We start from the raw sequence: 16,916 nt of genomic DNA on the forward strand, positions 1-16,916 counted from the left end.
GTGCTTGTCCTACTTTGCCTTGTTTAAGACTAATGGATACCTCCTTGGAGCAAGTGAATAGACTCTATGTGTCTCTGGTTATACCCCCTGGAAATTATGGGCCAACATTTTAAAAATTTGCCTAATTCCCTGGGTTATACATAGTGATGTTGATGGGCTACTATTTCTTGGAGCAGTGCAATGTGCCTTTTGTTCCCTTGATCCCTCCCCCCCCCATCAAAATGACCTCGGTTGGCCCAAATGGACCCATTGCACTTCCCCCATCTTAAAAAAATCCTAGGTGGTCCAGTGGCTCTATTCTATCTCTCACCCCTGATCCCCCCCCCCCTGCAAAGCCATGGTGGCCTGGTGGCTCTTATGCATCTCTCACAACCCCCCATAGTTTGAGATGTATAATTGTTAGGGGTAAAAGTCATCCAGCTTTGGTCAGTGTTTTTTAAAACGTCGGCTGCTGCCAGATGATCTGTAATCTAATCTAATGCTTAGTTTTGTATACTGAGTCTTCAATCCAGAAAAGCTTGACTCGGTTTACATCAGGGGTCTCAAAGTCCCTCCTTGAGGGCCGCAATCCAGTCGGGTTTTCAGGATTTCCCCAATGAATATGCATGAGATCTATGTGCATGCACTGCTTTCAATGCATATTCATTGGGGAAATCCTGAAAACCCGACTGGATTGCGGCCCTCAAGGAGGGACTTTGAGATCCCTGGTTTACATTGATTAAACTAGTCCAATAAAATCATATAAAGAGTTATCAAGAAAGATTAGTTCCCAAAATGTTTAAGGAACAAGATGGTTTTCAAAGACTTAACGAAAAAAGGGAAGGGAAACAACGGATATTTTGTGATGTTAACGTGGCCAAGTATAGGCACCAGACATCAGGTCAGTTGGCGACCTGCCAAGAGTTACCCGGTACCGCTGAAATTCAGTGACCTGTCAAAAGCGTGCAGGACGTTGGCGCGCCGACAATCCCGCCCTGACAGTTGCGCGCAGGAGAAATGTGCACCGCCCAAGGTGGGGGTTGGGGGAACCTGCCCATTACACTCCCGCTCTCGTTGAGGGTGTGTGTGAGGGGAACCCCCCCCCACTACATTTAGAACTCACGCAAACTCAACTTTCTGTTTTCCGCTCGAGGGGATGTATGTGGGGAACTCCCCCCCCCACCACCACTACAATAATGGGAATGCTGACGCGCACCATTGCCGCATACACCCTCCAATCTACTTACAATTTTGCCCCGAACGGAAGGTAATAGGGTGGCGCGCATTTCTCCTGAGCGCAACTGTTGGGGCAGGATTGTTGGCACGCCAATGTCCTGCGCACTCTTGACAGCGTACCCTGAAATTCAGTGACTGTACTCTGATAGCTACCTGGTTAACTTAAGAATAATAACTTTATTTTTTTAATAATAATAACTTTATTTTTGTATACCGCCATTCCCAGAGAGTTCTAGGCGGTTCACAGCAATTAATTAAGATTACAAACAGTGAAAAAAAAGCATTGGAATTACAATACTATAAGTGTACAATAGTAAGGTAAAAAAAGTTTATTTACAGGAAAAACCGGTCGTTGACAGTTAAATTGGTTTGGTGGGCACAATAAGAGGGGACGGTGGAGGTTCAGGTGGATTGAGGGGTATTAAGGAGGTGAGGGTGTGTTAGGGGTTCTGTTCGTGGAATAAGTGAGTTTTGAGTTTTTTTCTGAAGTCAAGGTAGGAGGGGGCGTCAAGTACAATTTGGGCAAGCCCTTGTAACCTGAATAAATTCATGTAAACCGTTCTGAGCTCCTTCAGGAGAACGATCTGGAAAACGGAATAAATAAAGACGTTACTCGGGTGCCACCCCTTAATATCAGCCATTCCTGGCTCCCCTCTGACTCTGTTCTGGGGGTTCCTGGCACTAACCAGATATTGTCCCGGCAGTCTGGCCCAGATTTTTGCTAAGAGCACTGTCCAGTTATGCGTCGCTGAAAATCCAGGGATCACCAGACAGCGGAAGATATCCAGATAGGAGCTTTCCTATCCACTTTTCTTCTGCAGAATATTGGCCCTGGTATTTGCGTCCGACCTATATTTTTTTCCTTTCTTTAACAACTCAGCTGGATCGTTTGAGTGGATCGAAGAAAATGAGGAATGTAGAGGGGGGGGGGGTGCGTCTCCAAGGACAGTAGAGGCAGAGACGCTGTGAAGTAGTGAAGGGAGACTGACCTGGTTGTTCGCACACATTGATGAGAAAAGCACAAAGTTGGTTCTTAATTCACATTTTCCGTTCCCCTGTCTCTATCATTAGGCCCCAGTAATTGGTGGTGCGGTTAGATTGATGTGATGGGGGGGGGGGGGGAGGAGGGGATACCAGAGGTTTGGGAGTGTAATGACTTTCCTGAACAACAAGTATGATGCCGAATTTCTTTTCTTACAGATGGAGGAGACACTGAGAAAACACTCAATCAGCAGTGATGAGTCAGACACCAATGACAGTAAGACCCTTCTTTCGAAAGCTTGGAACAAGATAACTGAGCAGTTTACCTCCCACCGCGAAAAGCAATTGAATAATTAGTTTTTTCAAGAGTCAGGAAGGCTGCCTGCACTGGAGGGGCCGTGAACAAAAAGATGCTTTACAGGGATCAATTCTCAGGAAGTCTGTGCGCCTACAAGTTCATAGGGAGTCACCTGTACAGAACAGCTATGGCTGCCTCTCTTATCTGATATGAGGGCATCTCAGAAGAGCCAGATAATGGGGGTCGGAGTGCATGTTTCTCTCTAAAAATGATATTGAGATTACACTAGTTTTAAATCAATTAGGAGAGCCCGGGATGTGACACTTACTAATTTACATGCAGTTTAAGTAATGGGTTTTATGCCGAAGAGTGAATTATTGTGATTATTTTCTGTTGTCGCGGTTAAAAACAGGCGATTTCAGGCTGAGCAAAACAGCCAGTACTTGAGTAGTAAAGGGGAACACTTGTGGCAGGATCAAGGGCTTTTAGTATTCGCAGAAAGACCTTAACCCTCTTGAGGATAGGCTTCATGATACGAAAAGCTCCCTGAAACAACGCCATTTGTGTCGAAAGATTTTCCACGCGGATCCATAAGAATGCACGAACAATAAATATCGTTAACATGCACACTGAGGGAGTTTTGTCTACTAGAGGGCGTTAAGTCCTGTTGTGTGCTTAGCGCACATAAAAATGCTTACCACAAAAGCGCGCTAAAGAATTTTGCAGTAAGTAACCTGTATTTACATATTAAGTAAATAACACGGTATTTATATATTAATCTTTTTGTATTATCTGGAGGGGGTGTGTCAGGGGCAAAGAGTCCTGATTACTGCGCGATAACTGGTTGGCGCCAAATGACACGGGAGCTCTTAATGCCTCTTAAATAGGGGGCCAAAGTGTTCTCTTGTCAGGTTTTTTTTTTTTCCAGGATACATAGAAACATAGAAACATAGAAGATGACGGCAGATAAGGGCCATAGCCCATCAGGTCTGCCCACTCTACTGGCCCACCCCCAAGTCTACTATCCTAGGGATTCCACTCCTGGTGACAGGTTCCCTTGGCTTAACCCTCTAAGGCAGGGGTGTCCAATGTTGGTCCTCGAGGGCCGCAGTCCAGTCGGATTTTCAGGATTTCCACAATGAATATACATGAGGTCTATTTGCATGCACTGCTTTCATTGTATGCTAATAGATCTCATGCATATTCATTGGGGAAATCCTGAAAACCCGACTGGATTGCGGCCCTCGAGGACCAACATTGGACACCCCTGCTCTAAGGGATTCCACATGGGCACCCCATTTGCTCTTAAATTCTTGCACGCTGTTTGCCTCGATCACCTGCACCGGGAGCTTGTTCCAAGGATCAACCACTCTCTCGGTGAAGAAATATTTCCTGGTGTCGCCATGAAATTTCCCGCCCCTGAGTTTGAGCGGATGCCCTCTTGCGGCTGAGGGTCCTTTGAGAAAGAGAATCTCTTCTTCCATCTCGATACGGCCGGTAATATACTTAAACGTCTCGATCATGTCTCCTCTCTCCCTACGTTCCTCGAGTGAGTCCGGCCGCAAATTTTTCAGCCTTTCCTCGTACGATAGATCCTTGAGCCCCGAGACCATCCTGGTGGCCATCCGTTGCACCCACTCTACTCTCAGCACATCTTTTCGGTAGTGTGGCCTCCAGAATTGCACACTTGCGCCGAAGCTTCTGCAAGAGAAATACTATAAATTACCGTATTTCCTGGGCGCGCTAGAAGTAGGTTTAACGCTGGAGAAAGTCCCGCATCAGCATGCGTTACGCCCATGTACTAGCACACTTTTGTAGACCTACCCTTTAGGCTGCATTCAGGTTACAGGCATCACTTTCTTTTATTCTGGGGTTCTGACTGTGCTTTGATCTGCTCTGAGGGTTTTTTTTTTTTGTTGGTTTTTTTTTAAGAAGGGTGGTTTGTAAAAAATCAAACAAACCATAATGCCATATTTTTCGCTCCATAAGACGCACTTTTTCCACCCCTAAAAAGGGGGTGGAAATAAGGGTTCATCTTTTGGAGCGAATACCCCCCCTATAGGCAGCCCCCCATACCTTTTTTTAAAAGTCCCCTTTCCGCGCTCCTGCCTGTCTCTCTTGCCGGATGGCTCTTCAGTTCGGGCAGAGCGGCGCAGAAGGCAGGCATGTGCTGCCCGTGTTCCTGCTTGGTCCGGCGCCGCTCCATAATTGGCTGCAGTCAGATCTTGCTGCCTATGGGGGGGGGGGGTGCCTACACTGCCTACGGATTTTTCCCTATATAAGACCCTGTTCCGGCCTACCACTAGACCACCAGAAGGGGTACAGGGCAGGGCGGTGGGAATTTTTTTTTCCTGGGTTTTCCTCCTCTCTAAGTGGGTGTGTCTTATAGAGCGAAAAATACGGTAAATATAATTTTATGCATTTAATTTAGTATGTAGATGCAAACATCTTCCTCCAGCAGATCTATGTGATAGTACAGCCACATTGCCTCCTTCTGTAAAATCCCCTCGTTTACTTGATAATAATAATAATAATAATAACTTTATTTTTATATACCGCCAGCTATAACTCTCCCGAAAGGAAACAAATGAATTTCCTGTCCTCACAAAGAGCCCTAGGTGCTGTTGCACCCTGTCTCTTACATAGCACCCTCTGGCTTCCCACATAGCCCCCTCCCCTCAATAACTAGGCTACACTTTTCTCTTGAGCTGCTCCTGTGGAATGAGGGCTTATGTCAGAGGACTTTCTGTTTAGAGGCAGGGCAGAGGTGAGACCCTGCTGCCCCTGAAGTGCTATGTAGCAGCTAGGTGGGGTTCAAGCAACTCTTCTATACAGGGGGGAGGGCTGGAGGGGGCAATTTTCTTTGCACAGTTGAGAGAGAATAACGCTGCTGATAGAGGAGGAGGAGGAAATGGATGTTGTGCTAAGGGAAGGGGAATTGAGGGGTGAGAAATGTCCCACCCCTATTGACCATTTCGCTTCCTGTCAACTAAGGGGATTTCCAGAGACAGCTAGTTTCAAGTTTATTAACTTTTAATATACCGACCATCAACAGGTATCTGGCCGATTAACAATAAAATATTTAAAAAGAAGGAAAAATAATAGATATTTAAAGATGATGAAAGTGAACATCAAAGACATTAACTGGACAGACTTGAATGTGAGGGGAAAAAGGGAAAGGAGGGGAAAAGTTACATATTTTGAGAAGAGAAGGAGAAAGTGGGAGTTTTAGGCCTTAAGATGCACTTTTAAGATTCAACATCGTGTGGAGGAAGATGTTAAATTTTCAATATTAAGTGTATTTGGGATAAACAAGGTGTGGAGCTGAATATATCGTCCTATTTCACGTGCACATGCAAAAGCCTCATTCACCTGTGGCTTGACGCTGGCTCACTAGAAACCAGCACTTCTCTGTACACCAGAGTTCAGGTGTCAAGTAGGGTCGGGCTATTGTTTGAAATGAACTTTGTCTGCCGATAAAAAAAAAGTGCGTATAAAGGGCTGGATTAAATCACGCTCAAAAATGGTTGTCGGAAAGATTGGCGCTAAGCATGATTCTGTAAAGGGTGCGCACATAAAAATCACGCCCTAACTTTGAGCACCAGACTTATGCCTGGTGTAAATGCTGGCATGGGGAAAGCAAAAAAAAAAAAAAAGTCCACCAGAGACTTTCCACAGAACACAACCAGGCAGGAGACAAAAAAAAAAAAAGTGGAACTGATGATCTTGACGACACCTTTATTAAAAGAGGGTGCAAAACTAATTTATGACATAGACCCGACACGGGCCGTGTTTCGGTTGTCTAAACAACCTCCTTCTGGGGTCCTAAGCGATAGAACAATGCTGCTGTAAGACCAGACCCTCATCCAAGCATTCACACGGTTCCCTTCCTCTGCGTGTTTTCCTGGGATCTGGAGGCTGCTTCTTTGGAGAAAACGGGAGGTCCCTCCTTCCCGAATCGTGGAAGGCAAAGAAACAAAACAAAGAAGGGAACTGTGCACAGTAATCTATGGTGCTGTTTCGCATTTGTGTCTATACTATTCTCCCAGATGATGATGGGAGTAAACCAGAAGATTTGGGGTTAAGTCTGCTATACACAAACCACTTGACGGCCCAAGAAAACAATAGTGGTGTTTGTAGTTTGATTAGTCTGTATTGAAGGTTACTGCCATTAATGATTGTTGACGATCACATTCTTTAGTATTAACTCTTAGGTGAGCCAAGTTTAGGACAATCAGGCCATTGTGACATCACTGATGAATTTGGCTCTTAGGCATTGGTGGAATGAGGCGTTGTGATGTCACAATCGCAGCTTTGGAATGTTGCCCTCTTCGGGTTTCTGCCAGGTACTTGGGACCTGAAATAGCCACTGTTGGAAACAGGATACTGGGCTTTGGTCTGTCCCAGTATGGCAACTCTTAAGTTCGTATGTTCTTATTTGTTGAATGGTTCACTTTTTTTTTTCACGGATTGCATGTAACAGCACGGTTCTTATCTCTAATGGACTTTGATATTTGTATAGCAGGAGATAATCCTGATGGCTGACAAACACCTCTCTGGCAGTGTAGCTGTATAGAACATTCTGACCTTTTCCACAGCTTTGCCAGGAGAAAAAGGAAGCACGTGCTCTTATCAAGTTTTAGTTATTTAAAGGAGAATTTATTGATAAGGATTTATTACAAGATAAATAGTTGCAAGCCATGTTTGTGACTTACCGCATTTTCACGCATATAACGCACGCGTTATACACGATTTTACAAACCGAGTATAACCATGCGCGTTATATTCATGAGCGCGTTATCCCTTTTTTTTACATAGTTCCCCCCCTGACGTCCGATTCACCCCGCAGGACCGCTCGCACCCCCACCCCGAAGTACCGCTTGCGCTCGAACACGCACCCGCACCCCCACCCCGAAGGACCGCTCGCACCCCCACAGCCTCCCCCCCCCTTCATGTAGAAGCTGCCTACCGTCGTCCTGCTGCTTCCTCTGCTGGCGGTCCTGCTCCTTCTCTTAGCCCTGCGTCTACGCTGCTTCCTCTTCCGGCGGTCCCGCCCTTTCTCTGACGTCAGGGCTAAAGGAGAGTCGGGCTGGCCAGAGGAGAGTCGGGGCGGGCGAAAGGAGAGTCGGGCAGCGACGCGAGAGTCGGGGCGGCATGCGCGGTATAGGGGTGTGTGCGGTATATAAAAATTTATTTACATAAATTACAGTTTCCCACGCGCTATACCCGTGTGCGCGTTTTACACGGGTGCGCGGTATATAAGTGAAAATACGGTACTTTTGTTAAACATTTGTATCTATTATGGGGTAAATTCTATACAAGTTGCTTAAAGTTAGTTGGCAAAAATCTGGGCACTAAGCAAGTAATTCCATAACATCCGAGTTGCGCTAGTATTCTAAACTGGATTTGATGCACAAGTCCAGAGTCAATCTTGACTTAGACGCTGGTAGGTGTCAAAACCTTAGGTTCGTCTATTTTTTGCCAGCACCTATGTCCAATTTAGGCACCTACATAGAAAACTCGCCCACGATTACATTACATTACATTAGTGACTTCTATTCCGCCTGTACCTTGCAGTTCTAAGCGGATTACAGTGTAAGGTAGCTGGACATTTCCAGGAAGTTACAATTTACAGTATAAGATAGCTGGATATTGCCATGAAGTTGCCATTTAGGGGATGATTACACAGTAGATGCAGGGGATGCTTATATATTACATTACATTACATTACAGATTTCTATTCCGCCATTATCTTTCGGTTCAAAGCGGATTACAAAAAGAGTTATGGAAGAAGGGTTACAACGTTAGATCAGAGGTTTCCAAGAGAGGGAAAAGTAGGATCTGGGGTTAGGGAGGGGATGGTAAGAGGGGGGTTAAGCTTTATCATGGTATTAAGCTTTATTAAGGGATTTCTTGAAGAAATTATATAGTGGATGCAAGGGAATTACAGAATAAGGGTGCCTTGTGGCGTCCGAGAGAGCAGAAACAATGTGACGCGCGTGTACAGTGCGTACTTGTGAGACTTTGTGGCGTCCGAGATAGAGAGAGAGCAGAAATGACGTGACGCACGTGTACAGTGCGTACTTGTGAGACTTTGTGGTGTCCGAGAGAGCAGAAACAACGTGACGCGCGTGTTCAGTGCGTACTTGTGAGACCTTGCGGTGTCTGAGAGAGCAGAAACAACGTGACGCGCGTGTTCAGTGCGTACTTGTGAGACCTTGCGGCGTCCAAGAGAGAGAGCAGAAACGACGTGACGTGCGTGTGCAGTGCGTACTTGTGAGACCTTGTGGCGTCCGAGATAGAGCGAGAGAGCAGAAACGACGTGACGCGCATGTTCAGTGCGTACGTGTGAGACCTTGCGGCGTCCAAGAGAGAGAGAGAGCAGAAATGACGTGACGCGCGTGTTCAGTGCGTACTTGTGAGACCTTGCGGCGTCCAAGAGAGAGAGAGAGAGCAGAAACGACGTGACGCGCGTGTTCAGTGTGTACTTGTGAGACCTTGTGGCGTCCAAGAGAGAGAGAGCAGAAACGACGTGACGCGCGTGTACAGTGCGTACTTGTGAGACTTTGTGGCGTCCAAGAGAGAGAGCAGAAACGACGTGACGCGCATGTTCAGTGCGTACGTGTGAGACCTTGCAGCGTCCAAGAGAGAGAGCAGAAACGACGTGACGGTATATTAATATAAACCAGACGTTTTAGACTGACTGAAATTTCAGCTCATAATTTTGATTACCGGCACATAAGACGCACCCCATATTTTAAGCGTATTTTGAGGGGGGGAAAAAGTGCGTCCTATACGCCGGCAAATACGGTACCTTGAGATTTCCCAGGGCTCAATTTGTAGAGTAAAAGCAAGAGAAACTGTGGAGCTGATGGAGGGGTGAATGGGCCACTGACAGGAGCAACAGGAGAAGAGAGGCTGCGTTAGGAAGCAAAGTGACTGCTCCTTGCTCTGCTCCAGGCTGACCTCCTCCCCTCCTCTTCCCTGCTGGCTGCCTGGAAAGGAGGGCCTGGAGTAAGAACACCCCTGCTGTCCTGGAGTCTGAGAAGTCGCAGAACTGGGTTTCATGCAGTTCCCCCAAGTACATAAGTCCAAACCTTAACCCGGGGCTCTCGTTTTCCCTGTTTGCTTGATCTGAGGTGCAGCTCATTTCACTCAGTCGCGTACAGAGCTGCCGGTGGACTGTTCTTCGTTGGGAAGAGATGGCAAAGCGGCCTGGTAATTTTCAAAAACCTGTGTAAGTCGGCGTCTGCCTCCTGCATATTAATGTGCCCTGGAATAAAAGCTGCCATTGTAGATTTTGGTAGAGGGGGGACCCCATTGTGCCTGTGTGTGAACGACAGGAGATTGTCCGGCTTCAGCGTACAGGGCCTTTCAGATGTGACAGAGGAATGTGTGATCAAGTGCCGAACAATTCCGTTGATTTGGGCTGCTTTGAGCTCGGGAGACAGGGATGCGATTATCCCACTCAGCGGGATCTCAAGATGGCATTCTGTAAGCCGTGTGTGTTTTTCAAATGTCTACAATCTTGCCCCCATGGTCAAGATACTGTGGGCTTTAGGGAGGAAAATAACATAGGCGAACACTGCAAATATTTCGCCAGACTGAAACTTTAGTTATTCAACTTTGTGGCAGAGATCTGTTTCGCTCAGTGGGCTGTATAAATGTTGTTTTTTTTATTTAACAGATTCCAATCCCGCCTAGTCTATAAAATCGAAGCAGGTTACAACAAACATTCATAACATTTAAAACCTACTAAAACAGTAATCATCAAACATCTTTTGAAAATGATCAAATAAAATTATAATTAAAGATCAATTAAATTTGGAGCAAACTTTGCTGGAACAAATATGCTTTTTTAGTTGCCTTCTAAACAGAAGAAATGAAGCTAACTCTCTTACAGGCTCCAGTGTACTGTATTTGTCCTATCAAGGAGTTTGCACTCCAAGCGCCAAAGAGTTACATAAATCAAACTGAGCAAAATTTTCACTCGGTATAAAGAGAGGTTCTGATAAGCCTTTTTTTCCCTCCTTGTTTTAAGGTCACACCACCTCCTGGTCGAGATGTTCCAAGATGCCAACAACATGTACCAAAACCACCTGGAAAAGGGAGAAAGAGAAAAAGCCCTCAGAGGTTGGTGGGATTTTTAATGTTTCCTATCCTCAGTGGGGCATCTTCATCAGGCCTCTGTGTCTGTTATGTAGCCTGGACAACAAAAGGATCGGCCTGCAAAGTGCGAATGTACACAGGCTGTGCTATTTTGATGAGTTTAGCAGCTCTGTCCTATGTTGACATGAGTAATATACCACATTACGAGATCTGGCTTACGTACTGATGGTTATAATTTTAGCTCCCTGCTACCCTGTATGTGATACAGTTGGAGCTTTGAATAGGATTTGGGCTTGGAAATTGATCTCGCAGCCAGTCCCTGTGCTTTTCGCTGGCATGTCCTAACCTCACCACCGCTGCTGCCTTGCACTAAAATCTTTTTCCTCTTGTGGTCCACACACTATAAATTATCTCCAGCTCTAAAACTCTGCTCAGGACAATAGTATCCAAAGCTTGGATGGAAAAAGAAGGTTTCTGGTTCAGTTATAAACCTTTCCCTTCCCTGTATGCCACCACAGAAATAAGACTCTCTTCCCATTTGTCTGGTTCTTAATTTTATGTTTTTAACTGAAAGCACAGAGAGACCTTTTTGAGGGCGGATAAGATGGGGAAATAGGAATTCCCTTTTATTTAAAAAAAAAAAAAAAGTAATAATAATTCTGACTCATCTTTGTCAAAATTCAGCACATTTTTTCACCTGTAAGTGATGGAAGGAAAATAGCAGGAGGATAATATTCATAAATATGTGTCTGGCCATCTTTCAAATAGTGGACTTTTATTTTTTGGGAATCTGTTTATTATTCTTGTTTCTCTCTTCACGCTATTTTTCCATTATAATCACTTTGCTACATGGGATTCCCAGGTTCAGTTGAAGAGAACTGGCCAGAGATCTTCCCTATTGAGACTGTACCCTACCATTTCACCCCTCAGACAGTTGGAGGTAACCAAGTGGGTGGCTGGTCTTCAGCATGCACACAGCTAGACAAGAGACCCTACCCCAGAAATGTACATATCTGGTTATCAGGCAAAAAACTAGTAAAGGAACAAGCTACTTTAAATACCTTTTTAAACGAGAGTGGCGCTCAGAATCCAAGATGGAGTAAAAAACTTCAAATTGGGGTGCAAACCCCTAAAATGCGTTTTTTATAGAATCAATCATTGCACCATTTTGAGTGAAAAGGTAATAGAAAGTGCTTATTGAAAAACACTCTTGCTTTAAATGTCCAATAAATGTCCAATAAAGTGAAAATGTTCCAACTATTATATAAGATTAAGATAAGTTCTGATTTGAACTCATGTAGTTGGACTTATATAATAGTTGGAACATTTTCACTTTATTGGACATTTATTGGACATTTAAAGCAAGAGTGTTTTTCAATAAGCACTTTCTATTACCTTTTCACTCAAAATGGTGCAATGATTGATTCTATAAAAAACGCATTTTAGGGGTTTGCACCCCAATTTGAAGTTTTTTACTCCATCTTGGATTCTGAGCGCCACTCTCGTTTAAAAAGGTATTTAAAGTAGCTTGTTCCTTTACTAGTTTTTTGCCTGTTTATGGTCATTTGGGAACAAATCTCCTTTTTTTGAAATTTACCCAGTTGTGTATATTGCATATCTGGTTATCAACATAACCACATTTTTTTTGTATCAATGCATTTGTATTAATTGCTTTACAATGAAAAACAAAACAGATAAATGACGGAGATAAATATATGATAGAGACCAGAATGTTCGCAGGTAAGGTTAGTCTGTTAGGGCACTGGTCTTTGACCTAAGGGCCGCCACGGAAGCGGACTGCTGGGCACGACGGACCACTAGTCTGTCCCAGCAGTAGCAATTCTTATGTTCTTATGATGTTTAAATACCTACGTGGCTTAAATGCGCATGAGTCGCGTCTCTTTCATTTGAAAGGAAGCTCTGGAATGAGAGGGCATAGGATGAAGTTGAGAGGTGAGAGGCTCGGGAGTAATCTAAGGAAATACTTTTTTACAGAAAGGGTGGTAAATGCGTGGCACAGTCTCCCGGAAGAGGTGGTGGAGACAGACTGTGTCTGATTTCAAGAAAGCCTGAGATAGGCACGTGGGATCTCTTAGAGAGAGAAAGAGATAATGGTTACTGCGGATGGGCAGCTCTATGACCTCACAATGCAGGTGCACAGAGCCTTAGCCTATAGGAAGAGGAGATGCAAATGTTAAGAGCCTTAGCCAATAGGGAGAGGGGAAATATGATAAGAGACGTTCAAATACCTATGTGGTGTAAATGCGCATTTGAAAGGAAGCTCTGGAATGAGAGGGCAGAGGATGAAGTTAAGAGGTGACAGGCTCAGGAGTAATCTGAAGCAATAGTTTGTTACGGAAAGGGTGGTAGATGCATGGAACAGTCTCCCGGAAGAGGTGGTGGAGACAGACTGTGTCTGATTTCAAGAAAGCCTGAGATAGGCACGTGGGATCTCTTAGAGAGAGGAAGAGATAATAGTTACTGTGGGTGGGCAGACTGGATGGGCCACTTGGTTTTTATGTTTCTAACCATCCCTTGCCCATATATCACCCCCCCCCCAGCCCTCCAACTCTACTGTCCACCAATGACAATATAATCAAATTTTGGAAAATACCTACTGTACCCAATATAACGGAGAACTAAAATGTCATAGTGCTTATCTGTATAGATGATCTCTGTTATATCGGGACTATCAACCTAATCTCTCCCCTGAAGAAGCCCTTTTTCTGGGAATATCATCGCTCCTCCAAAAACTTACTTGCTCCACTCCATCACAGACGCTGAAACCGTGGATTGAAGACAATGTTTTGATTTTATTTTTCATTTTTCTTTCCAGTTTATGAATTATTTTAATCTCATTCATTGTTTTGCCACTTGTTTTGTTTTATTTTTATCATTTAAATTTCCCCAGAATTCTATTGTTCAACGGTTCCTCCCTTCTGCATCTATTCTTATCTCTCCTCTCTTCAACCTTCCAAAGTCCTTTAGATCTATGTAGTCTTGTCAGAATGTTTATTTTCTTATCTTTTCCTCTATCTCCATTTTTCACTTCTTTATTATTATCCAGGTACTTTAGTTAGATTGTGAGCCTTCGGGACAATAAGGGAATTTCTAAGTACCTATCTTACTTATAATTTTAATGCACCCTAAAGTATATTTTCTGTAAACCGCTTAGAACCTAACGGATTAGCGGTATATAAGAAATAAATTACATTACATTACATTAATTGCATTTCACAGATAACACCATTTATTTTTATATTATAAGAAGGTTTTTTATGCATGTGAGGTGTTCCACCCCAAATTTTGTGCTATCTGTAGGTTAGAGATGGGGGTTGAGGCTTCTTTCTTCTCACAGATAAAAAAAAAAAAAAAATCTGGTGTCTCATACATGGGATAAAAGGGTTCATCTCTTTTAAGAACCTAAGAATTGCCATACTAGGACAGTGGCCAACCCAGGTGCCACTCACATCGCAAGATCCCAAGTAGTGAAACAGATTTTAGGCTGCTTATTTTAGGAATAAGCAGTGGATTTCCCCAAGCTATCTCAATAATGGCTTATGGGCTTCTCTTTTAGGAAATAATCCAAACCTTTTTTAAACCCTGCTAAACTAAGTGATTTCACCGCCATTCTCCGGCAGTGAACTCCAGAGTTTAATTACACGTGTGAAGAAGTATTTCCTCTGGTTTGTTTTAAATTTACTGCCCCCTAGTCCTAGTATTTTTAGGAAAAGTAAATAAGTGATTCACATCTACCTTTTCCACGCCACTCCAGTATTTTATAGACCTCTATCATATTACCTCCGAGCCATCTCTTCTCCAAGCTGAAGAGACCTAGCCGCTTTGGCCTTTCCTAATAGAGAAGTTGTCCCATCCCTTTTATCATTTTCATCACCCTTCTCTGTACCTTTTCTAATTCCGCTATATCTTTTTTTTTTTTTTTTTTTTTAAATATGGCGACCAGAATTGCACACAGTATTTGTAGTGCAGTCGTACCACAGAGCGATAGAAGGGCATTATAACATTTTCATCTTTGTTTTCCGTTCCTTTCCTGAGCATTCCTAACATTCTATTTGCTTTCTTAGCCACCGCTGCGCATTGAGCTGAGGGTTTCAACGTATCCTCAACGATGACACCCAGATCCTATTCCTGGGCAGTGATACCTAACGTGGAACCCTGCCTCACGTAGCCATGGTTCGGGTTTCTCTTTCCCACATGCATCGCTTTGCACTTGCTCACGTTAAACGTCGTCTGCCATTTTGACGCCCAGTCTCACAAGGTCCGGCTCAGTGTGCGGCGGCGGCAAAGAAAGCTAACAGGATGTTGGGCATGATAAAGAAGGGAATCACGAGTAGATCAAAAGAGGTCATGATGCCACTTTATAGAGCAATGGTCAGACCACACTTGGAATACTGTGTCCAACACTGGTCTCCGTACCTGAAGAAGAATATAACACTGTTGGAGAGGGTGCAGAGGCGAGCGACGAAACTAGTAAAAGGTATGGAGAACTTGAGCTACAAAGATCGCCTCAGAAAACTGGGATTATTCACCCTTGAGAAGAGAAGACTGAGAGGGGATCTGATAGAGACTTTTAAATTGCTAAAAGGAATCGACAAAATGGAGCAAGCTCACTCACCGATAAGGGGAAAGGATGGAGAGCAAGAAACAACGTTCTTCACTTTGTCAAATGTGACTCAGACAAGAGGTCATGGACTGAAGCTGAGAGGGGTCACGGCCATGACAAATGTCAGAAAGTTCTGCTTCGCACAGCGGGTGGTGCACGCTTGGAACTCTCTCCCAGAAGATGTGGTGGAGGAAACCACCATTTTAGGATTTAAGGTAAAATTGGACGCACATCTTCTTGTGGGACACATTGAGGGATACAAATGATTAAGGTATTCGCCCAGGTATGCCTGCCTGAGCCTCCGCGTGTGCGGTCCACCTGACTGGATGGACCCCCATGTCTGATCCGATGCAGGCATTTCTTATGTTCTTATGTCCTCTTGCAATTTTTCACAATCCTCTTGCGATTTAACAACTTTGTGTCATCAACAAATGCAATTATCTCACTAGTTATTCCCATTCTCTAGATCATTGATAAATATGTTAAAAAGCAGTGGTCCCAGCACAGATCCCTGGGGAACCCCACTATTTACCCTTCTCCATTGAGAATATTGACCATTTAAACCCACTCTCTGTTCTGTCTTTCAGCCAATTCTTAATCCATAATAGGACATTACCTCCTATCCCTTGATTTTTTAATTTCCTTGGAGGTCTTTCATGAGGTACTTTGTCAAATGCCTTTTAAAAATATGAACACACCACATCAACTGGCTCACTTTTATCCACATGTTCATTCACCCCTTCAAATAAATTTAGTAGATTGGTGAGGCAAGAATTCCCTTGACTAAACCTACGTTGACTTTCTCTCATGAATCCATGCTTATCTCTATCTTCTACAAAGAACCAAATGGAATTGTCCAGATCAGAATATATAATTTTGGTTCTTTGTATTTGTATTTGTGGTTTTGTTTTCACCTGTTTTTTTCTTTCTATCTATATCTTCTGTCATGTTTTTCTTTGTATAGTCTCTACAATTTTGCCCAGTACCAACGTCAGACTCGCTGGTCTATAATTTCCCGGATCACTTTTGGAACCCTTTTTAAAAATCAGCGTCATGTTAACTACCCTCCAGTCTTGTGGTACTGTGCTCGATTTTAAAGAAAAATTAACAAATTACTAACAATAGCTTTGCAAGTTCATTTTTCAATTCTTTCAGCACTCTGGGATATATACCATTTGGTCCAGGCGATTTGCTACTGTTCAGTTGTCAAATTGACCCATTACATCTTCCAGTATTAACAGAGATTTGTTTGAGTTTCTATGGTTCGTCAGAATTGGAATACCATTTTTGGCACTGGTAACTCCCCCACGTTTTCTTTGATGAAGACAGAAGCAAATAATTCATTTTAATCTCTCCGCTATCGCCTTGTCTACCCTGAAAGCCCCTTTTATCCCTCAGCCTTCTAGCGGTCCAACTGATTCTTTTCCTGGCTTCTTGCTTTTAATATACCTAAAAAAAAGTTTTTACTGTGTGTTTTTGCTTCCAGCACATTCTTCTTTTCATTCTTCTCTTCGCCTTCCATATTAGCGTCTTGCATTTGACTTGACATTCCTTGTGCTGTTTACAATTCTTTTCAGTTGGATCCTTCTTCCACTTTCTGAAGGATCCTCTTTTAGCTCTAATAGCTTCCTTCACCTCACTCGTTAACCACGCCAGCTGCCGTTTGGTCTTCTTTCCTCCTTTTTTAAT

At 43.7% G+C, this 16,916-nt stretch overlaps 1 protein-coding gene across 5 annotated transcripts in view; it reads left to right on the forward strand.

The window, feature by feature from the left end:
• Positions 1–16,916, forward strand: part of JADE2 (jade family PHD finger 2) — a 164,463-nt gene that overhangs the window by 15,305 nt on the left and 132,242 nt on the right. For 3 of the 5 annotated variants that reach the window (XM_033927173.1, XM_033927172.1, XM_033927171.1), the window contains 2 exons: positions 2,416–2,473; positions 10,536–10,627. In XM_033927173.1, the coding sequence (XP_033783064.1) occupies positions 2,416–2,473; positions 10,536–10,627 (150 nt within the window). Of the gene's footprint in view, positions 1–2,415; positions 2,474–10,535; positions 10,628–16,916 lie in introns of those variants that run through there. The other 2 variants (XM_033927174.1, XM_033927175.1) reach the window with 1 other exon arrangement.

Source organism: Geotrypetes seraphini, chromosome 18 (genome assembly GCF_902459505.1).
Source record: "Geotrypetes seraphini chromosome 18, aGeoSer1.1, whole genome shotgun sequence".
In the NCBI taxonomy this organism is placed as follows: domain Eukaryota; kingdom Metazoa; phylum Chordata; class Amphibia; order Gymnophiona; family Dermophiidae; genus Geotrypetes; species Geotrypetes seraphini.